Source organism: Camelus ferus, chromosome 21 (assembly GCF_009834535.1).
Source record: "Camelus ferus isolate YT-003-E chromosome 21, BCGSAC_Cfer_1.0, whole genome shotgun sequence".
Taxonomy (NCBI): domain Eukaryota; kingdom Metazoa; phylum Chordata; class Mammalia; order Artiodactyla; family Camelidae; genus Camelus; species Camelus ferus.
In genome coordinates this window covers 5,096,932-5,120,286 of record NC_045716.1, presented here as the reverse complement: position 1 = coordinate 5,120,286, position 23,355 = coordinate 5,096,932, and the positions used below count along the sequence as shown (strand labels likewise).

Sequence of the window (23,355 nt, the reverse complement as noted above, 5' to 3'; positions counted from 1 at the left end):
CATCTGCCTTCTAGGACAGGGTCACAAATTGCAGGCCTCAGCACCAGATTTCCCCCATCCATGAATTTTATTTGCCTGCCCTGTATTTAAAATATATATATTCTTAAATGTAAATGCCTTTGAAAGAGAGACCAAGGTTCTCTCTTTGTCATGTTCCCTCAAAACCTCTGGTTGTCTCACCCTTGGCCTACTTTGCTCATTTCCCTCTGCCTGGCAGCCTCAGGCTTCTGAATGTTTAAGCCCCCCTGGAAGGGGAGATGCGGGGGTCTGGTCCCTCAAGGGGCAGCATCTCAACAGAACAGGTCATTGGCGTCCCTGTCACGTATCCCTCACTCACAGGACAGGGCTTTGGAGAGAAATGACTGGGGTTTTTTGTTGTTGTTGTTGGGTTTTTTGTTTGTTTGGCTTGGTTTTTGTTTTTGTTTTTGTTTTTGTTTTTGTTTTTGCTTTTTTGTAGAATGCCTTCTGAAAGACAATCTTACCTCCCCCAAGAAAATAAAAATCAATTGCCTATGTATTAGACTGAATTGTATGAAACTGCCAAAATTAAACTGGTTTTGCCTGCTAAAGATGGCAATTTCACATGGTTCAACTTACTAACATGATCCTGGCTTAGTCACTAGAACAGTGGTTCTCAGCCCGGGTTGGAAATTAGAATAAAGCTAGGAGCTTTTTTAAAAATATCCTTGCTAGGATCTCCCCCTAAATTCAAATCTTTGAGGATAGGGGCAGGCACAGGGATATTTTTAATGTTTCTGTGCAGCCAGATTAAGGACTTCAGCTTTAGCACATCCCTGGCTCAGCCATAAGAGAGGCTCAAAGAGTTTCCAGCTAAACTCCTTAGCACATTACCTGTGGATGATGGGAGCTGAGTTTGAGGAGACCAGAACTTCCATATGGCTGCAATTACCTCATGCAGTAATTAATGCAATTACTTCATGCATTAAATTGAGTTAATACAAATTAAAGAGCTTCCATCACAGCAAAAAAAAAAAAAAAAAAATTGTGTATTAAAAACTCATGTGCATGTGGTCCCATCCTAAGCACATTATCAAATGCCTGCCTTGTGGGGATTAACAATCTGGAATTTGCAATATTATCTCTGCCAAACCCACTGAAGAGCCCACTGGCATTAGAGAAAGGCACAACAAACTGGAAAATGTTCAAAGACGTGGCCCTGGACATGCACGCAAAAGCATACACCACAACAAAGTGTGCATTTTGGCCTGGCTAATTAAATGATTTCATCCACACATGGCAGTTAAGTGAAACACGCTTTTTGAGCTACAACTGCTTTGCATTCTTAGTAATTCTAGGAATTTTACTTTCCTTTTAATGTCTTTTTTTTCTTTTAATGAGCAGATTTTTTAAAAAAACTATATTAATAAACATATTTTTAGAATAAAAGAGAAAATAGCCCATGTTGCTTGGGGGGGTGATTAGAATATTCTAAAATTAGGTTATGGTGATGGTTGCTCAACTCCGTAAATATAATAAAAACCATTGAATTGAATACTTTAAACAGGTGAGTTTTATGGTGTGTAAGCTATAGCTCAATAAAGCTGCTCTTTAAAAAAAATACTAGAGTGGAAAAAAGAACCGAAAGATTTCCACCACTTTCAGAATATGCATTCTGAATTTCTTGGCAGAAAAGCTGGGGGGGGGGGCGGAGAAGGAGAGAGAGAAAGAGATGCTGTCCCTGGACCTGAGAGGGTGGCCCCGCTGGCATTGACAGAGGTGCCATGGGAAGGGTTAAGTGGGCAGTCCTGATGCTGGAATCAAGGGGTGGGCTAGGAGTAGCTCGGCAGAGCCACTGGCAAAATGAGAGAAAAGAGTCTGCCTAGTTGGGAAAGAAATGCAGAAGCAGCATCCACAGAGAGCCCCATGTAGGGAACAAACCTGCCCTGGAGGCTCTGAGGCAGAGCACAGGCTCCCAGCAGGAAACCAAGGGACACCCGTGCTCCTTCCCTCACTCGGCCTCCCACCACCGCCTCCCAGGCCCTGAGCACCTGGGACCAGCGTGAGCTCTCCTACAGCTCCCTTCAACTTTCTTGGTACAGAATTGACGTAATTAGCTTCAGCAGGATCCGTCACTGGGGGTGTAGTCGCTACAAAGAAGGAGTGAGTGCGAGCTGTATTCTGGTATGCAGGCACCTTGAGACAGTACTCTCCTTATTCCTTTGGATTGCTGGACTATTATTGAAATCCTGGGGCTTGACAAACTGTCAGGGGCTTGGAAATTCTGAAACAGTTGAAGGAAAACACTTATAACGATGAAGGGGCCAAGAAAGAAACCTCCAGTGTCCTGGATCCCCCAGGTCTGCAGGACCCCCTCTTCTAAAACTTCTCTTTCAAGTGTTGCCTGTCTACCATGGGCCACATCCAGGGTTAGTGCTACAGGAGATAAAGATGTGAATTAAACACTGTCCTCAGCCTTGAAGAGTTCACAACCCAGGGGAAGGAGCCAGACATATCCCGAAAGATATCAATACAAACCATATGGAAAGAGAGGTACAAAGTACTGAGTCTCAGAAGCCCAGGAAAACATGCACAGTTAGAAAGGCCAGGAAAGGCTTCCTGAACAAATGGCATTTGAGAGACTGGTGACATTTTCACAGGTGGAGGTGGGATAGGGCGAGGTGGGAGTCCTGAAGGAAGTGCACTGCCCTTGGCCGCCGGAGGACAGCCAAATACCTGCTCTGATGTCAACTTAATGCATTTCAACACATCAGTGCAGAGACACCACCCTGCGTGAGGCGGTCTGCTGGTGGAAATAAAGATGAAATAAAGTCCGTCCGTGTCTTCAAAAGCCTTGCAGTTTGGAGACAGGGAAGAGAGAGGCCAATGGGAAGATGAGGCAAAGATGCTCGGAACCACAATCTATCACATGAGCTGTGATAGAAGCATCACAGAAGACTTGGCATCAGTGCTCAGACCTTCCCAACGGAGCTTTGCTGACCATCCACTCTGTTTCTCAATACTAGACTATGAGCTGCCCAAGGATGAGGGCCAGGCCTTCTTTGTCTTTGCATGGCCTGGATCACGCTCAGTGTCTGACACCTGGTAGACATTCATAGGAAGGAGGAAGGGAGGCAGGCAGGAAGCGAGGGATGGGAGGGAGGAAGGAACAGACAATTCTCCCCTCATGAATCATTTGCTGATCATGTCTGTCTTTAAATTCACATAGCCCTGCCTAACTTTGGTTCATATTGTCCCTCTCTTCTCGCACCCATGTTTTGCTCACCTCAATCCCCGCTCCCTGACAATATCAGCCCACGCTGTCTTCCTGGACCTTGATTCTTTCAGCCATCACAGAGTCTGTGCTGCATAATTTAAGTCCCCCGTATTCCTTGCAGCTGTTTCCTGTGTGCTTGCTGTGTAAATTCTTTGAAGGCAGAGTCCCCTTCTGAAATGACTGCATCCCTCACAATGCCTAGAATATATTGGCTGTTGAGTGGTTGGGAAATAAGGCCCATTACAGGAGGAAGGGGCAGAAACTCGCATCCTGGAGTGTCAGGTACTGTGCTGGGGCTGTACTTACATGCACAAAGAGCCTCGAGAGTGTGGCCTAGTGGAGAGAAAACTGGGCAACAGAACAATTTTGCTATATGAAAGCCTTTGACACAGAGGTCCTGAACCCATGACTCTCATTCTCTGAGGACAGAAGAGAAGAAAGCGTGTCTGTCCTGCAGCACGTGGGCTGGATGAAAGGATTCAATGCATGTGAAATTAAGCGCTGGAGTGGGTTACCTGGAGAGGCCATGAGCCCTTCCTCGCTGAATGTCCCTAAAAACAGAAGAGTGAGGCTGCAGGATGCACTGACTAGCCTCCTGAGCAGTGGCAGTTGGACAGTCCACCCTTACTATCTTTATCAGAGTTACAGATAAGAAAGGTGAGTCTTTTGGGGGTAAAGTATCCTAGAGGAAATGTTGATTGGCCCTTTTGCTTTATGATCTCCTGATGTAATGAACAAGGTTCAGGAGGATTAGCTGACTGCAGGCAGACCAATGATCCTGTGTAGAGAAATAAGGTAGACCCTCATTACCATCCAGCTCATTTTGCCAAGAATTATGTGTTTCATGATCAGAAAATGACCCCCAAACCTTTCCAGCTACATCCAGTAAAAGGCTGATACAATTCCTGCTTTAGACCCGTGTACTCCTTCTTACAATGATTAAATGTTTTCTGCATAGGGGCTGTGTTCCTAACTAGATTGTCTAGGGCGGGTATCAAGCCCAATTATTTCTCTAGGATCTCCTGATGGTAAGTGCACAAAGAACGTACACATGAATAACTAACCTTCTACAATAATTTGCAAGTACTTTCCCCACATGTTTCCTAAATTAGTCCTCACAACAACCCTGTGAGGTAGAGGTACGATGGTTAACTCCCATTTTCCAGGTAAGGAAACGTATTCTGAGTGATTAAGTGGCAAACCCAGTATCACACAGTTGGTAAGGAGTTCTTTCCAACACACTGTGCTGCTTAAATGAACTAAGGAGCTTGAAAAAAGTGTCAGTTCGATCTCTGTCCATCACGTATTTTATTGTATGGATCAGTGTGCATTATAATACTTCAGGGACAGGTACTAAGTCCAAGGACTAAGTCCAAGCTTAGTACATGATGAATAAACGAATATAAATAAATGAACAGATACATTATACAGCAAATGCTCTGCATGGAGTCAGTGGAAAGGAGACAACTTAAGGAGAGGGAGAATCTTTCACTCAAATTATTCATAGTGAGATCCAGACATCCCAGCCATGCCCTCATAAGGCTTGCAGTTCATTGCAAGAGACGTTAAGCAAACAACATTTCAGTAAATTAGTCACAATTTTGTTAAATGTTACTAAATGTAGCAGGGAGCTTTGCTCTGGTCTGAAGAGCAATTTGGCCTCTTTGGGGCAAAGGGGATACATTTATATGGGCAGAAGCAGAAGTCGAGGCAAGTTAAAAGAGCAAAAGGGGGAAGGAAATTGCATCTCACAAAAAGAACATGACCTAAGGGACATCAACTTCTAGTCCCGCTGCCTGGCTGCCTAACTGCTTACAGGGAATAAAGAAAAGAGAGAAAGAGAGAAAGAGAGAGAGAAGAGAGAAAGAGAGAAAGAGAGAAAAAGAAAGAAAGGAAGGAAGGAAGGAAGGAAGGAAGGAAGGAAGGAAGGAAGGAAGGAAGAAGAAAGAAAGAAAGAAGAAAGAAAGAAAGAAAGAAAGAAAGAAGAAAGAAAGAAAGAAAGAAAGAAAGAAAGAAAGAAAAGAAAGAGGTGAAGACAAGAGAGAAGTGCGAGATCAGTTTATGTAACCGGGGTGGGGCCGGGCGGCAGGGAGTTGCAGGAGAGAGACGTGAGCCGGCGTCGAGGGAGTTAAGCGGGACCGGCCCGGGACGCACAGGGTTAAGGGGGGCGGTCCGGAGCAGGTCCCGTAGGCCCGCCCACCGGAGGGCGGGGTGGGGCCTCGCGGAAGAAGCCCCTGGATTGGTCGCGGGGAAGGCGTTACGCTAGGACGGTACCAACAGTCGCGAGCCGCGGAGGCGGGGGGTGGGTGTGGGACCGCTGGCTCAGCGCGGGGAGAGGTGGCCAGGGAATGGCCGGGCCGGGGGTGGGCGGGAGCCGCAGTGGCGGCGGTTGGGAGCGGTGAGCGCGGCGTGGGGCTGCCCCTCCCCGGAGGCGGCGGGGGCGGCCGGGGCCGCGCCGCACCGCGCGGGCGGCCATGGAGCGAGCCTAGGGCCCGGCAGGTGAGCGGCGTGGGGGAGGGAGAGGGCGCGCGACCCCCGCCCCCGGCGCGGCGGGCGGGAAAGTGCGGGCCGGCCCGCGGGCGGGGCGCGGTGCGTGGCGCGCGCGGGGCGGGGGCCGCCTGGGGGCGGGGCGCCTCCCTGAGGGGCCGGGCGCCGGTGCCCCGAGCGGTCCCCGAGCCGCAGCTGCTGCGGAGACCCGCCGGGGCCGCGCGCCCCTCCTCGCTGGCCGCGAGCGGGCTTCTGCGGGCAGTCGCGGCTGAAGGGACGCGGCTGAGGCCGCCGCCTCCTCGGCCCTCCTCAGGCGCGGGCCTTAACTGGGGGCTCCTGGGGTCCATCTAGTGACCCAGCCTCGCGCCTGGACGCGGTCCCCAGAGACGACTAGCCCCAGGGCGCCCTCGTGTCCCGCCGGGCGCCCGGTGCGGCGTCCCGAGGGGGGTTGCGCGCCCGCGGGCCCACCTCGTGGCCGGGAAGCGCTAGTGACCTCCAGGCCCCAGGCTGGGTAACCGTGCGTAGGGGTCCGCGGTCTCCTCGGGGTCGTACACCCTGCTCGCAGTCGGGCACAACTTAAGGAAATGATACGGTCTTCCAAAGTGGGTTGCGCTTGAGATTTCATTTCCGGGTGCGATGGCCGGGCGATTAAAAGCACCGAAACGTTGCCATTAATGATAAGCGTGAGCAGTTGTCAAGCAGCGTCCTTGATTGTAGGATCTGGTTAAGGAGTTTCATTCTAATCAGGCTTCTGTTACCTGCAAGTCTCTGGGTAGGATGAGAAGGGGGAGAAGGATGTTGAAGGGAAAGTGAAGGGGGACAGGGTATGATTGGTCATTATGGAATTATTAGCCCTTTAAATAGCCATATCATCATTTGGGTGAGGAGTTCATAATTGGGGGAAATGAGAGATGCTTAATACAGCGACTGGAGCCTAGGGCCGAGTATCAGTTATCATCCCCACCCAGCCAGTTTCCCTCTGGAGGTTTCATTTCTCACCTTGAAAAGAAGGAATAGGAATTTGGCATCGTTTAGCTTTTAAATTGTAGAACTTTATAACTATGTAATGTGGTAGTTAAGATTGCTGTTTACCAACTATTCCTGGCCTCCTTGTGTTATAAATGAATGCATAAATTTCACTGGGGTTTATTATTTTAAATTGGGTTAGAGACCTCACTGTGCTTACGATTACATTCCTTGAATTTATGCAGGACCTTTGAGCTAAGCCTTAGAGCACTAACACATGCATTGTTATCATCAAGACATGTCTTTGAGAAACTGAGATACACATGTTAAAGATGCTAAATTATTTGCCTAGACTTAGAGCCACTCTAAGGTAGATTTAAATTAATGTTTTGTGTTAAATTAATAACCTCAAGTTTGTGAAGATGTTGTACTTTGGTCCCTAGAACCATACAGTAGAATCAGTCAACAAGAGGGCCTTCCACCTTTGGAAGTGTTTGTCAAAATCCCCAGTACCTCCTCTAAAAAAAAAAATAAATAATAAAATGTAATCACCTCCCCCCCTGCCAAAAAATAATAAAAATAACACAATTTTTTTTTAAAAAGGCACAAGAAATCAATTTAGATTCAGAGCCCCACTAATAATAGTGCAGTGGTAGAAATGAGTGGAGGTAAAAGATGATCAGGAAATCTTGGAACTTAAAGCTTCTCTGCAGTGTGACTGGTAAAAATGTGACATTGACTTGTTCTGTTTGTTTCTCTGGAACTACGATTTGATTAAAGAATGAAAATTGGAAACCACGTACCCTGGTTACTTTGAATTTGGGAACAAACCGCAGTTTTTATCATCTAACTCTTTATGTCTTAAAATTATTTTATGTTGAGTTGATAATTCCTTGACTTTTAGTCCATTCTCTTCCATTTGTAGACTTCAGCCCTTTCACATAACATTAAAGCTTCTGCTTTTTATCTTTTCTGAATTTTTAATTTCTAAACGAAATTTTGTTTGTTTCTTTTACTTGCAGGGAAGACTTCAGCTTCCTACACTTTGTGTGACCATCATTTCAATAGTGTAAACCCTGAAGCCAGATATTTCAGCTCTTAAATTGATAACTTTTTAAAATAGCAACCACAGTGGTTGTCTCTTGGTGATTGCTGTAATGGCGTAGTAGAAGCGGGAGTCTGCTTTTTGTATTCTGTGGCCACAGTTGCAAACGGTAAAAAGGAGATTGTCTAATGGAGCTGATGTCAGGCCACTCTGGGACTGAGTGCCAGGTGGTTTTGGGGAGGGAAACATAGTTACTGTGAGGCACTACAGTGTGTTGTCATAAGTGATGATGATTGATTGGCTCTTCTTTTTGCACCTAATGGTGCATAGTGCATAGTAGGTTTGTAGGAAATATTTGGTGGTTGAATGAATGAATGGAAAGCAGTCTGAGGGAGGGGGAAATACTCTAGTGCAGATAATAAACTGTTTAGCTCCTCTTTAAAAGAAAAAAAAGCCAAGAAAGTGTGTTTCAGAGTCCTGCAGAAAATAGGCTGTTGAGATGGGTATCTGTAAGGGGTTTTACTTGCTGGAGCTGCCTTGAGATCTGAGTGAGATTGTGTGGTGTTCTAGCCACCTGCAGCCTGCGGTCCTCCAATCAGGTGCAGCTTCACAGGCTTGCTCCGGCAGCCTTCTCTGGTTAGGCTAACTGAGCAGTTGGATTGGTAGTCACAATTTTTTCACTAATAGAGGAACTGGAGCTCTTGGTAACGGCCACACCAGTATCACTGACCCTGAGTGTGCACCTTCTTGTCCTTTATTTTTGGTAGGAGAGGGGAGTTACCCCTCCCTGAAGTGCTTCTCCAGCAGCTCCTCATTCCACACCTGTATGTCTCTCCCTCCTTTCCTTCTTTGAGCTGCCTCTGTAACCCTCAAGGACTAATGAATTCACTAGCACAGACCTGGGGGTACAGAAGACCTTACTTTGCAACTAAAACTAGCTTTTGACCAACTTATAATGTCAACATCACTGCTAAAGCCATCTAGGAGAGAGTATAACTCAGAGCCGCCACTTGTGATTTTGCCTTTCTTATCCACAAGCAGAAAAGGGAGGGCCCAGCTCTCGACCTGGTGAGTCTATGGAGGGTGCACCTGTCATCCCAGGACAAGATAAGAAATGAAGGCTGACGCAGAAAAGAGATACTGAGCTTTGGTGTGTGTCTGGGAGTTTGTACTTTCTGGCAAGGTAACCACCCTGTGGCGGGGAAAGTGTTAATTTGGGTATATTATAAAAGATCAGGGAATACGAAATTATGAATGTGTAACAAAACCAGGTGAGGCAGTGAAGTTGATCATTCCATGCTCTAAAATGCTGACTTTCTGCTTTCTGTATATAGCAGTGTGGGAATAAGATATTATGTGCAAAAATTGTTATTTTAGCTATATATTTGTGAAAAATTTTTTACAATGTATTATATGTTTGGTTTGCTTCTTAAAACAATATAGTTTAACCTTTATTGACTCCAGGTTATGGTTATAGACTAATCCTGCAGGGCTTTGCGGTGATTGACATAATATAGGTTGTTTGCCCCCTCTGCTTTGAATTCTTGAATTTGCTCTCAGTAGTCAGCATCTCTCTTTCCAGAGGTGGAAAAGCTGTACTTTTGCTGTTGTTAGTGTCCCTTCTGCCCTCTTTTAAATTTTTGCAGCTTCTGATCTTCTGTGTAGTAACAACCCAGATAACTCTGCGTCATGAAATTGAATGCAAAAGAGCTAAGTAGGCTTAGTGAGGGTTTGCCTGGCTCGTCTTTATTCATGGATGAACTTTGTGACCATTATTTTGGCTGCCCAAAGACCTTTTTTGTTCATTGCTTGTTTCTTATCCTTGCTTTGGCTGGTGAAGTTGAATTCTGTATAAGTGCGTTTATATTCCTGTAGTTCTTTCTATAGGAAAAAAAAGAAAGAAAATGATGTGGAAATACCAGTGTTGGTTCTCATTTCAGAAAGCATTGCCAATAATACTTGAAGATCTGGTTTCAACCCTGTCTTGTATCATTCTTGGGCAGTGTCCTGGACCATCTCCAGTCTTCCTGTTAGCATTTTCAGATCATCTTTATTCCCATTCCCAACCAACGCCAGGCACCAGCTTGGCAATAACAGTTGCCCTGAAAGGTGGAAGCAGGGTATACAGAAGGCAGCAATTTAAAATTGAGTGTATAAATTGGTATGCATATTTGATATTTCAGCATCTTTACTGTACTGTATATCTGAACTGATTACAGAACTTAGTTTCCCTATGTCTGTAAGGAAAAAAAAACAAAAACAGAGGCCATCATCAAACCAAAGAGCTGAATACATTCTTAGAACTATAAAGGTCTCTCTCTTGCTCTTCACTCCTTCTATTCAACAAGCATTTATCGAGGGACCTTTCATGTGCCCTGCACTGTGCTAACTTACTTGGAAGTAGAAAGAATTAAACAGCGGGGAGGGTATAGCTCAAATGGTAGAGCGCATGCTTAGCATGCATGAGGTCCTGGGTTCAATCCCCAGTACCTCCTCTAAAGATAAAGAAATAAACCTAGTTACTGCCTCCCCAAAAAGAGTAAACATACCTTTGTCCATAAGGAACTCACAATATAGTAGAGGAGACAGGCATGCCAAAAAATACATGTGTGTGTATTTATATTCATGTTATACTAAAGAGATCACACCTGGAGCCACTCAGCCATCATTCAGCACAGACCTGCGTGGGGTTCTTCTATTTTTAAAGTGACTGTGGCCTGTTAGCTGTACATACCCTAGAACATGAGGCTAAAAGTGTGAGGTGTTACTGTTGAACAAAGCTTACACACCTCTTTAAGAACTGTAGTGAACTGAACAGTAAAGATGGAAAACATGAAAATCTGAAGGAAATACTATATTACTTGAAATTCCATATTTTTACACTATATAGTAGTTACTTTCTATAATATAGCCTTAAATGTGGTTATATACTGATAACTGAGCAGTGAAATACCTGGAACTTAGGAAGGTTCATTATTCCTGGCCCATTTGAAACAGAATCCAAGTTCTTGGGCATTTCCACAGTTTCTAGATCAGTGAACACCGCCTGTGCTGGTTTTTTAGAACAAATCTCAATAACAGAGTAAGCTAAAGACTTGTTTCTTTTCCTTTTTCAAGGAAGAGCATTAGAAGGTTGCCCTGAATCAGGGCTTAAATGGAACAGGTTGCAGGAATTAAATTTTTTTCAAAGAGGGAATACTTTTATTGCCTGATTCATTTTTACTCTCACAACCAGGAAGAAATGCTTCCTTAAAGCTTCATTAATGCCTAGTGATCATTTTAGATGGCTTCCTTCACAGGGAACTGTTAGAGGATTTCATGTAATTCAAAGTTTACATATGTGAATAAATGTTTAAGTGGAGGTGAAAACAGTGAGGAATACTTAAACCAATTTGGAGTACATGAGAATTCAGTTTTCTATACCTGTAACTTAAAGTGACTCTGAGGCATTTATCTTAAGAGCTTTAGGACATGCAATGCTGTCATCTTTAAAACACAGATCTAGTTTTCCAAACTGGAGAGTATCGTGAAGGGCATTCTATTTCAGCCTTTTTTGTGAAACAGAAGAAGTTCATGCTTCCCATCTGTTTCGCTTATGTTGCATGTGGTAGAACTGAACTTTGAAGACAAGGAAGACAGCTTGGTCAGATGAGTGACATAGCCTCCCAGTGTTCTGCTTCCCAGGGCACCCACTCTGAAGACACCTGCTTGCTTACAGTCCTAGCTGCTCCTCACATTTAGGAAAGGGATATAAGACTGCTTAAACTCTTGGTAGTGCAACATGTGTGTTCAGCCCCTGGCTCTGTAATCCAGAAGACAGCGTAACCAGAGGGTTATTTTGCTTGCCAGTCTTTCTCCTCAGGAAGCCGTCTTTGGGTTTAGATATGGTAATAGTAACCAACAAGCAGTTACTAGGGGTTGTCCAAGCACCAATTTTAGCACAATACACGTGGTAATGCTATTCATTTTTGATAGTTCTGTGTGTTAGGTAATAGTGTTCTTATTTCATTTTTCATGAGAAAACTGAGGCCCAGAGAGGTTTGTAGGCATTCAGGCCCAGGCATTTCTGAATCCAGAGTACACATTCTTAACCCCTCTGCTACAGAAGAGTTTGTATTTAGAAACTATTTCTTAAGTCGAGAATTAGCAGGGAAAGGAAAACTGTATAACAGATACTGATTAGTGATATTATTTGGTGTTAGTTTTTGTTTTAGTTGAAGACTCACTCCCAATTAAAGGTGAAAAAGAATAATTATGCTCTTCTGGTGGGCAGTGGTGGGAGTGTAGGCGTGGGCTGGTTTTCTGGGGACAAAAGGGATTTATTCAGATACCATTTGGTATTGGATGTTTGGACTTCCTGGCTAGAAACATACAATGCTAAGTGGAAAGATTTCGGAATGCTCTTTATTTTATTTATAATAATTGTCACTAACCATCAGGAGAGACTGCATTTATTTCTAGGGGCAGCTAATAATAACGTAGCATAGTGCTCTAATGTCACTACCAATTAAACAAAAGGGCAGTATATCAGACTTACCCCAGGGCAAAAGTGTGTGTGCTTAAAAAATTTTTTTTATTCAAGGGTTGTAATTTCTGCTGTTATTTATGCTTTGGCTGAAATGTAAAGGTTAGGCTTCATAAACTGGGCATGTGTAGTTGTGTGACTTTGTGTGTGAAGTTAGCTGTGATTGCTTTAAGGTGTGTGAATGGATTTTAGTAAATGATCTGTTTGAGATTCTATTTCTTGTGTTACCTATAAAAGATCCTAGTTATTTATTAATCCAATCTTTACTTAATGGTTAATTTAATGTCCCCTAAATGGTTGATATGGACAGAACAGACATGAGAGTGTTGGGTTTTACAGATTATGCCCAAATCTAGTGGTTTAAGACTAAATGATTTGTTATTTCTTATAGTTATGTAGATTGCTGGGCCCAGCTGATTGGTTCTTCTGCACACATTATATTGGCTGTGGTCACGTGGGTGGCTGTATTTAGCGGGGACCTCAGATGGAACTGGAATGCCCTTAATGGCTTCACTTCTGTGTCTGACACTCAGCTGGGGCAGCCAGGTCTCTGTTACTCAGTCGTCTAGCCTGGACCACTTTATGTAGTAGCTTGGTGCCAAATGGAAGAAGCTGCTAGGTCTCTTAAGGTGCCAGCACACAGCCACTTCTACAGCATTCTGTGGATCAAAGCATGTTACAAAACCAGCCCAGATTCAGGGGAAGGAAAAATAGATTCCATCTCTCTATGGGAGGAATTGTTGTTGTCTGTCTTTGTAGACAGTCAACCAAAACCTCTTAATTAAATTCAGGTCTTACCTGTTATACTCACTAAACCTTTAGAGTTTTTTTGAAACCAACGATTACCAAAGAAGTAGTTTGTAAAAGTATCCTTGTAAGGATGGTGGGCAAAGAGATCGTGTGAATAAATATGAGAATATATCAGAATATATAATAAATCCTACCCCTCGACCACCTCCTTTGCTAATAGCCCTCTGTGTGAAATGTTCATACTGGATGTTTTCCTTCTGGTACCTGATACAAGGCATGCTCCATTCCCTTTATGTGGTAACAACTTGATTGGGAAACACAAAAAGGGCTTTACTGAAGCCTTCACTTTTAGTTGCTGTGAGCAAAGGTTGGGATTTCTTTTCCGTGACCTTAGGCGAAGTAGTGTGAACTTGTCACTTGATCAGAGGGAGATTTAAGGGGGCATTGCTACTAACGAGGCTTGGAACCTCGCTGGCGGCTTTTGGGAGCCCCTGGTGAGGTAGTCAGTGCTGGGGCCAGGGGTTCCCACGTTCCTCAGCAGCCTCGTACATGGAGTTTTATCACACGATGACTCTCAGACCTCTGCGCCGATGTGTTTTCCTGTATGTGTTCCTTCAGACTCACTTTTTTTCTGTGGAACCTACACCTCTTCTCCCAAAACAATTTATAGTCATAAGTTTATCCTCATAAAGCACTTATCAGACGTGTAGGATGATGTGTGTGAAGAATGAAAGTAAATGAGCTTACACAGCAAGCCTCATTTAGCTGATGGAGCCGAGAGTGAAACGAGGGTCCAGCATGAAAACTGATGAAATTCTACCTTCCGGAACTCCAGGCAGAGAATTTATACCAGCTTTTAGCGCGAAGACTGCCATTTGCCCTGTCTTTCTTACATTTAACAGTTTTTGAGTTGTTACTACCTTGAGTCTGTTTGTCCTTTGTTCTCTGCTCTGTTCCACATAACAGAAACATTAAAATAAATGGCCATAATATAACCGGACGGTGTTACACTGTTGGAGGCGTTTATCGGAGGAGGTGAGGGCGTGGAATAGCACAGGGAGACTCCTGGGAATGCAAGAGAAGTTTTCATGGATAATCTGGGATATTCCCAGTGGTCTTGCTTTCATTTCCTTGGTATCTGAAATGAAGGATCCTCTTAGAAGCCCAGTTTGCAGCATTTGTAGTATGCTGCTTTCTCAGAAAAGAACGTAATACAGCATGAAAACACTGGCTTGGGTCTCCTACCCTCTCAAGCACACAGGAGAAAAGAGAATCGTTGTGAAGAGCAGAAGGTGTGTATCAGCCTTAGAGAATGGAATTGTTCCATATCATGCATCTAATACATTTTTGTGGAATATGAGTCTTGCATACTCATAGACCGTTGTAGAAATTCCTCTACACTGTCGATTTCTTAAATATACTTGTGCTTGCCCTGTGGGCTGAAGAAACAGCAGCTTTCCAGCTAAAGGGAAGCCTCTTTCTGAACTGTCAATATTTACTCAGAAAAAGACATAATTCTCTGAAACTACTGACTAAAGTGAGTAGAATCTTGGTAGAGCAGTAGATGGCCGACAAAAAAAAAAGGATAGCTAAGTCATGGTAGCCAACATTAAGGTACGAGTTGATACACACTCCTTTGATACTGAACACTGAAGGAGATTAACACCAGAGTCCTAAGATACTTGCAAAGCCTCACTTGTAGTAGTTTGTTCAGTTTAAGTGAATAAGACATCTACCTTTACTATGCTAGGTACTGAGGAGGTGCAAAGATAGCTAAGATCCCTAAGGAGCCAGGATTCTGAGAGAGGAATTAAGAACTATATACAAGAAGATACTGGACAATGCAGAATGTAGTTAAGTTCTGGTGTGAAGGGGAGAGAGTGCTGTAGCCTGTGAGAGGGGACTGGAAATGGCTTTGCATGTGGCCCTTGAAAGCTTGATTAGGCTTTAAACTGGAGAAGATGGGAGGTAGAGGTAAGAGCAAGAGAAATTTTTTTTTAACATTTTTTATTGATTTATAATCATTTTACAATGTTGTGTCAAATTCCAGTGTTCAGCACAATTTTTCAGTCATACATGGACATATACACACTCATTGTCACATTTTTTTCTCTGTGAGTTATCATAACATTTTGTGTATATTTCCCTGTGCTATACAGTGTAGTCTATTCTACAATTCTGAAATCCCAGTCTATCCCTTCCCACCCTCCGCCCCCCTGGCAACCACAAGTCTGTATTCTCTGTCTATGAGTCTATTTCTGTCCTGTATTTGTGCTTTGTTTGTTTGTTTGTTTGTTTTTGTTTTTGTTTTTTAGATTCCACATATGAGTGATCTCATATGGTATTTTTCTTTCTCTTTCTGGCTTATTTCACTTAGAATGACATTCTCCAGGAGCATCCATGTTGCTGCAAATGGCATTATGTTGTCGGTTTTTATGGCTGAGTAGTATTCCACTGTATAAATATACCACATCTTCTTTATCCAGTCACCTGTTGATGGACATTTAGGCTGTTTCCATGTTTTGGCTATTGTAAATAGTGCTGCTATGAACATTGGGGTGCAGGTGTCATCCTGAAGTAGATTTCCTTCTGGATACAAGCCCAGGAGTGGGATTCCTGGGTCATATGGTAAGTCTATTCCTAGTCTTTTGAGGAATCTCCACACTGTTTTCCACAGTGGCTGCACCAAACTGCATTCCCACCAGCAGTGTAGGAGGGTTCCCCTTTCTCCACAGCCTCTCCAGCATTTGTCATTTGTGGATTTTTGAATGACAGCCATTCTGACTGGTGTGAGGTGATACCTCATCGTAGTTTTGATTTGCATTTCAAGAGCAAGAGAAATTTTGCGGGAGTTCCAGTGGGGAATGTCGCGGAGGGGACCGTGTTCCTGCTCTGTTAGGCGCAAGCGGGGAAGAGTGCGTAGTGAAGAGAATAAGGGTGATGCCCGCCACACAGACTGGCTAAAGCCATTCAGGGTAGGGCTTTAATGGCCTGCTTAGGAATTTAAAGAACTCAAAAGTGGTGTGTGACTAGAAAAATGGTTTTGCTTGTTACCTAGCCTGGAGTGGGGGACCTGGAGGCGCAGAAGGCAGTTCTTTCTGGGACCCAAGAGAAGGTGCTGAGCACTGAGTGAAGCCGCTGGCTGTGGGCATGACAGGCGGTGGTAGAGAACAGTAGCACGTTGTGTTCTTTCTTGTTCTGCCAGGAAGCGGTGACTAACACCAACACGAAAACTTGTCCAGCCCCTTCTTTAAATCTGCCCTCGCTCCTAATCTGCGGAGGTAAATAGTGAAGTGATGTTCACGTGATAGAAATTTCTGTCCTAGTTGAGCGGATAAATTGTTTGCAGCCCTGAACTGATGAGTGTGTTCCTCTGAGGCCCATCAAAAGGTACTAAGAGTTCAAAATTTAAAAGACAAACTCAGTTTGTTTTGTCTGAATTTTGGAGCTGCTCGAACTTCCTATTGCATTGGTGATTAAAAAAAAAAACCCAAAACCCTGCTATCTCCAGCCTTGATGCTACATGTTTAGATAGGGTATGTTTGATATGCCTGAAGGAGGAGTTCCTTCATTCTGAATGAAAAGAGCAGCATCATTGGAAGTTCATGGGTTAACCGACTTGAGTCTTGAAGAGGGTTTTCTAGGAAGTAAAAGGCTGTTCAACTGACTCCTTTGTGCCGGAACTGTAATTGTACCGGGGCTATAGGGAGTTGCAGCTGGAGGTGCTGAGTAAAAACAGTTGCTGACACAGTGAGACTTCCATGTTACCTTGTACCACTGCAGCCAGAGATGTGTACTGTGGAACAGATAATTAAAGACGTTGTACGGTTTAGGTCGTGTTGGAACTAGCAAAAATCTCTGAAATCTGCTGTCCTAGCATGGCTGCTATCAGTAATCACAGGGAACTGTTTTACTGAGTTTCGCAGCAGACTTGATACCATCACAATTACATTTTGGATGCATTTGAATTGCCTGTGTTTCAGCTAATAGTATTATATACTCCCTGGGAGATGATGATGCAACGAAACAGGTGGCTGGAGATAATTAGAATTAGAATTTGACTCCCTCTCTTTCCCTTCTTCATGAAAATGAATGAGAAGAGTGGTTAATCACCAAGAATAAACTGCGTGTCAGCAGGCGCTCGGCAAGCTGTTGCCCTTAGAACACAGCGTTGCCCTAGTACCCTGTTCCTGGATGTGTTTCCAGCTGTTACCAGGGGAGCAGTCTCCAGTCTGGGTGGGAGTGTCTCAGCCTGAATCATTCGCCCTATCTTTTGTATTGGTTTTATTTCTTGGATTAATGGTTTGAGTTGTTAAATGAATTGGAGAGCAGAAGCAGCACCCTGTTATCTTCTTGTCATCTTTGTCTCAGCCCCGCGCTGTGCTGCCTGCAGGCAGGTAGCAGAGCAAGCGAGTGCATGTGTCTCAATGGCCCCTTGGAGTGGAAGGCAGCCTGTCAGCGTGCAAATGAGACTGAACTGTATGTTCTTGACACCCTTGCAAAAATCTTGTATTTGGAATCTTTTAGCTTGAGAACTGACCAGAGTGCGGTGGGCCCCACGGCGGCAGCCCCACGTCTTTCTGTCTGTGACATTGGCGTCTTTGTCATGTGCTGGATGGTCCAGACTTAGTAGTGTTGCTGTAGTACCAGGTTTCATTGGTTTTCTGGTCATGTTCTGCTAATAGCCAGATGGTATAGGGAAATGTTTTTCTTTTACTTAATTTATCCAGATTTGATTCTCCATCTTTTACAGGGATTTTAATTTTGAAAAATAATTAGTGGAAGACTGATTAAGTAGAGATATGTATCTGGGTGTTTTTTGTATTTAAATACATGAGCAGAAGATATGACACATCCAGGATTGCTGGGTATTTGGACTCGAGGGGGTTATTGCTCTCCTCTGTACCCTCTTCGGCATTTTTAGGAGTGTCTGTCTCATAATGTGTCATAAGGTTATATTTGGAGAAGATAAGAACTAGAAAGTTGCCAAATACTGGTGGTTTTGGATATTCAAAAGTCTTTCATGAATTTTGGAAGGTAAAAATGAAAGGTAAGGAGTTATGCATATCTTAATGTTTTACTTTTTTGTGCTTTATTTCATTGTTTTGGTTCCTAGCGATTGGTACCAAACCACTCCTAGATGGCTGTGCATGCTATTAAAACAGGGCTATTTGCTTTTGCATTTTCATTTTACCTGGTTCTTACCTATTAGGTCCTTCCTTGAACAGGTTCGTTTTAAATTATTGGGTCGTCTCAAGCATAGGATTAGCAAAGCTACAAGGGTGAGTGATATATTTGAGGCTTGCAAGAGATTCAAGGGTGGAAGGACAGACTTTCTGATTGAATTGTGCTTTGTACTTGGGCTTGCAGGAATTGTGGGAGGCGCTTCGGTGAAGAGATGGACCAGTGTGTATAATCATGGAACCTCCTTGCTAACCATCACCACCTGCTCTCCTTGAGAAGTGAGAGAGAGTGGGTCAGGAGAGAAGGAAGAGAGGTCAACATGAAGCTAAAGCAGCGAGTCGTGCTGTTAGCAATTCTCCTTGTCATCTTTATCTTCACCAAAGTTTTCCTGATTGACAACTTAGATACATCAGCTGCCAACCGGGAGGACCAGAGGGCCTTTCACCGCATGATGGCTGGCTTGCAGGTGGAGCTGGTGCCCAAGCTGGACCACACCTTGCAGTCTCCCTGGGAGATTGCAGCCCAGTGGGTGGTTCCCCGGGAAGTGTACCCTGAAGAGACACCAGAGCTGGGGGCAATCATGCATGCCATGGCCACTAAGAAAATCATTAAAGCTGATGTGGGTTATAAAGGGACACAACTGAAAGCCTTACTAATACTTGAAGGAGGACAGAAAGTTGTCTTCAAACCTAAGCGGTAAGTCTTCATCTTGGAAGTTATCTGTGCTGGTTGGTTGACTCATGTAACCTGGAATTTATACGAGTGCTCACCTCGCTCTCTTGGTATTCTCTTCACTAAAGCGAGACGGGGAGACCAGAGCTCTGAAGTCTTTTCTATCTCCTAATGCCCCATTATTCTTTGAGTAGGGGAATTTATAGGAGTGTGTTTTAGTTCCAAATTAGACTGCACTTCTTACAGTTAGAGCTATCCTTGGCTTCTAAGTTTATCACGTATCTTCTATATGCCAGATGTTAGAGATACAAAATAAATTGGTTAGGAAATAAGCAACTTGTCACCAAAAGTATGCAATTAAAGACTGGGTAACCACATCAGGGCTGTAGAGCAGGAGTTACCCAGAGCTGGAGTGGGTTTTGGATGGGCCCTTTCTGGCACTAAAGCTGTGATTCTTTCTCTTGAGTTTTGGTTTTGTTTTAACTAATAGACTTTTTTTTTTTTTTGAGCAGTTTAGGTTTACAGAAAAATTGAGAAAATACAGAGAATTCCTATATATCTCCCCCTCCCCCCCGCAGACTCCCCTGTTATTAACATCTCCCGTTAGTGTAGTACGTTTGTTACAGTTGATGAGCCAATGTTCATTTATTAACTAAAGTCCGTAGTTTACATTAAGGTTCACTCTTTGTGCTTCCCTGCCCTAAACATCCCCTGTGTTCCACTTACTCCTCCTCCCCTCCCTCCCCCTGAACCCCTGGCAACCACTGATCTTTTTACTGTCTCCATAGTCTGCCTTTTCCAGAATGTCATATAGTTGAAACCATACCTTTTGCAACCTTTTCAGATTGGCTTCTCTCACTTAGCAGTATGCATTTAAGTTTCCTCCGTGTCTTTTTGTGGCTCAGTAGCTCATTGTTCAAAATTGCTGAGTACTGTTCCATTGTAAGGATGCACCCCAGTGTGTTTGTCCATTCACCCACTGAAGATCGTTTTGGTTGTTTCCAAGTTTTGGCAGTTATGAATAAAGCTGCTATAAACATTCACGTGCAAGTTTTTGTGTAGATGTAAGTTTTCAGCTTATTTGCGTAAATACCAAGGAGCACAATTGCTGGATCATATGATAAGAATATGTTTAGTTTTGTAAAAACTGCCAAACTGTCTTCCAGAATGGCTGTACTAATTTACATTCCCTTCAGCATCAAGTGAGAGCTCTTGTTATTCCACATCCTCACCAGCATTTGGTGTTGTCGGTGTTTTGGATTTTGGCCATTCTAATATGTATGTCACGATATTTTGTTGTTTCTTTTATCTGTTTTAAGCAGAGAGCTGCGCCGTTTTACTTACCTGAGTCCAGATTTGAACTAGAGAGAGGACTAGATCGTATGTTGTCAGACAGTGGATTCCTTTGGACTTCTCTCAGGATCTGCAGAGATAATTTTATGTGGCAATTCTATAGTGTAATTATTTTTTTTAAGTTTTCTGTAGGTATATGTATTTAAAATAGGTTAACATGGTGGTAATTTATATTCTTTTGCCAGGAGTTAGTTTCCAGTGGATTTTTCTCAAAGTTTGCAATGTGTAAAATTTTCTGTGTACTAAACATTTTTTTTCATTCTTCAGTGGAGCTTTTGAGAGAATTATAACACATACCTTTGGGTCTCTTGCTGGAGTGGGAGAAGAAATACAGAGTGAAGGTGTGCAGAACTAAACTGTGACCAGAGTAGTTGGGTTAGCTCCCTTCATGACCCAATTATCAGTAGGCAATAAGCAGCCAGAGAGCTTATTACATAGATCCTGTCTACGTAAGGGATCTACGTTTGCCTGGAACTGGGAAGGATAGTGAATGGGAGATGTGGAAATTAGGAAAGTTTTAGAATGCAGTAGACTTTTGGAAAATAGAAAAGTCTGCTTGGCCGGCAATGTGGGAAAGTATGGTTATATGGGCCTTGGGATCTAATTTCCACTGAGTGCACATCATTTGCCAGACATTACACTAAGAACTTTTGTATCTGTTAATGCTTTTAACCTTCATCACAACTGTAGGCAGTTACAGTTCTTATTTCCAGAGTAAGAAGCCGAGGCTTAGAGAGAGTCACTAACTTGACAGGGTCACCCCGCAGTAACTAATGGAGCTGGCATTTGGATCTGTCAGAGTGTGAGCAGCTGGTGTTCTGCCACACACGCGTGATTCTCTTTAGTTTGTTTGCCTTCCTGTAAGTGAGATGAAATGGATCACCCATCATCAAAATTTTTCTAGTTTAGTTTTGAAATGTGGTCCTTGACCTCACGGTTTGTAGCTTGAGAGATCGGCAGCATAAGCAGAGCAATGATGGAAAGAAGGCAAACGAAAAGGAAAGATGAAATTTGTGTGAAGAGAGATAAATTGCAGGCATTTTGTGTTTAAATGAGAGCATACCCTGCCCACACCCACTGTTTGTACACTGGAGAACTGAGGGTGAGCCGGGACAGCAGGCAGGTGTTCCTGACATGTGCAGCATTAGTATTAGTCCAGGCGCTTGGCGGATGGGACTGGGGTGTTCAGACAAGGTGTCAGTGGAGGCAGGGAGAGGCCAGACTGGTAACCAGGGGAAGCGGCAGCAGATAAATGCATAAACTAACCCTAGTCACTGTTGCTTCATCTCACATTTTTTACTGCCAGTGCAGCTTCCCATTACTTTCTTCTTCCAGACCACCCTGAAAACCACTTTGGTTTTACCCTCAAATACTTGTATCATCACGGTGCTCCCCAGCTTTAAAAAATCCAGGGATTCCCATTGCTCACTCGACAAAACCCAGCCTCCACAGCCTGATGGCCAAGCCCCTCACAGCCTGGTCCTCCTCTCTGCACCTAGCTGTCTTTCGTTTTGTTTTTTTTTTCCCCTACTCAGCTCTTTATTCCTGACAGTGTGGCCCCCTCCTCCTCCACCCCAACAGCCCGGGTCCATGCCCAGCTCCAGGGACGCTCCTTCCCCACCCCGCAAGCTGTGGGCCACCGCAGCAGGTGACAGCCCTCTCCTTCCCCACACACGCTGACCTGGGCTGATTACACCTGCTACTATCGCGGGCTGAGGAAAGTAAGTGCCTGTAGAAATTGACTCAGTCTGGAAACACCCATCAGATTGCTCTTCTGACCCCAGTGGCCTCCAAGACTGTTTAGTCCTAGTATAAGTGCAAATTAATGTCCTTGGTCACACTCTGATGTCCTTCACCAGAAGGATAGGAGTGATTTATTGGCAGTTACTGTATGAATTTTGCTGCTCTGTCAGTGACTTAAGATGGATCACTCTGTTGAGAGGAGGATCTAAGTCATTCCTGCTAAATTGAGACGTGCACCTTTCTTTAATAGCTGCTCTTGGGTTTAGCACCTCTGGAACCTGATTGTCCGTGTTCTCCTGTCAGAGATGGAAGATTTTTATAGTACATGAAACATACAGGAATACAGTGATGCTTTTATTTGCACATTTTGCCTTACATTGTTATGAAAGTGATTTTTTTTTCCTTCAATGTAGCTGTTATCCTTTCTGGAAGTAAATTGATTTTCACAGGCAAAAACTGTAGTTATGGTGGGAAAGGAACAAGACAGCAGGGGCCTGAGAATGGATGGAAGTCAGTGAATGACATGTGTGACTGAAACATTCTGCTGTACACCAGAAATTGACACAATATTGTAAATGGACTGTAGTTCAATTAAAATTTAAAAAGTCAGCGAATGATCTTATAAAGTGCTGAAAGGGACCTGGGAAATGAGCTAGTCCAACTTCTCATTTTACAGCTGGGGAAGAGATCCAGGGTTCGGACTTCCCACATTTCACATAACCGAAGCATGAGCTAAGGATTCAGACCTTCGGACTCCAGTGCAACCCTTTTATTTTGATTCTTCTTCGTTTCCCTTTTCCTTTCTTCCTGTTTCTCCAGCCCAACCCCAGAGTTCCTGGATTCCTCTAGGGTTTTACATTTCAGTCCGAGCAGCTTTCCCATGTGTTGGAAAGCTCTCTAACGTTTCAGTGACAGGAGCGGACTGCACATCACCTCATGTCTTCCTGTGACTCTGCTGGAGTCATGAAAAATAAGGTATTCAAGGACTGTCCCCCAGCTTGCTGGACAGCATGCAGCTGTAGTGGAGAGAGAAGTGCTTGAATGGTGTCAGCTTTTGCTGCGATTCTGTTTAAAAACGGAGGCTTTTAATTTGGAGGTAACCAGTGTAATCCTAGGCAGCCTAGATGATGCTTTGACACTAAAAACAAAAAAATACATTTGAGTATATTGACCATGCTGAGAAGAAACAGGTGTCCAGCCAGGTGGTGATGCTTGGCTGTCTTCTCCCATAAATGTTCCACCACTTTGCCTTGAGGCTGTGTTTTGTGGACATGGTTTCACTTTATATTTCATGGTCGTTTATGGTGAGGGTCACTGCCCTTTTATACTACTGTTTCCCACTTCCCCTCGGAGATCCAAGTGTCCTTAGTGGCAGTGGCTCTTCCTCATGTCGTT

General features: G+C 43.9%; 1 protein-coding gene across 2 annotated transcripts in view; it reads left to right on the top strand.

Moving 5' to 3' along the window:
* The first annotated feature begins 5,574 nt into the window (after positions 1 to 5,574).
* The window catches only part of FAM20B (FAM20B glycosaminoglycan xylosylkinase), a 42,053-nt gene continuing 24,272 nt past the window's right edge, over positions 5,575 to 23,355 (top strand). Inside the window, exons 1-2 of one of the 2 annotated variants that reach the window (XM_032463658.1) lie at positions 5,575 to 5,734; positions 18,379 to 18,888. In XM_032463658.1, the coding sequence (XP_032319549.1) occupies positions 18,512 to 18,888 (377 nt within the window). In that variant the 5' untranslated portion in view covers positions 5,575 to 5,734; positions 18,379 to 18,511. Of the gene's footprint in view, positions 5,735 to 16,440; positions 18,889 to 23,355 lie in introns of those variants that run through there. The other variant, XM_006183019.3, reaches the window with a different exon arrangement.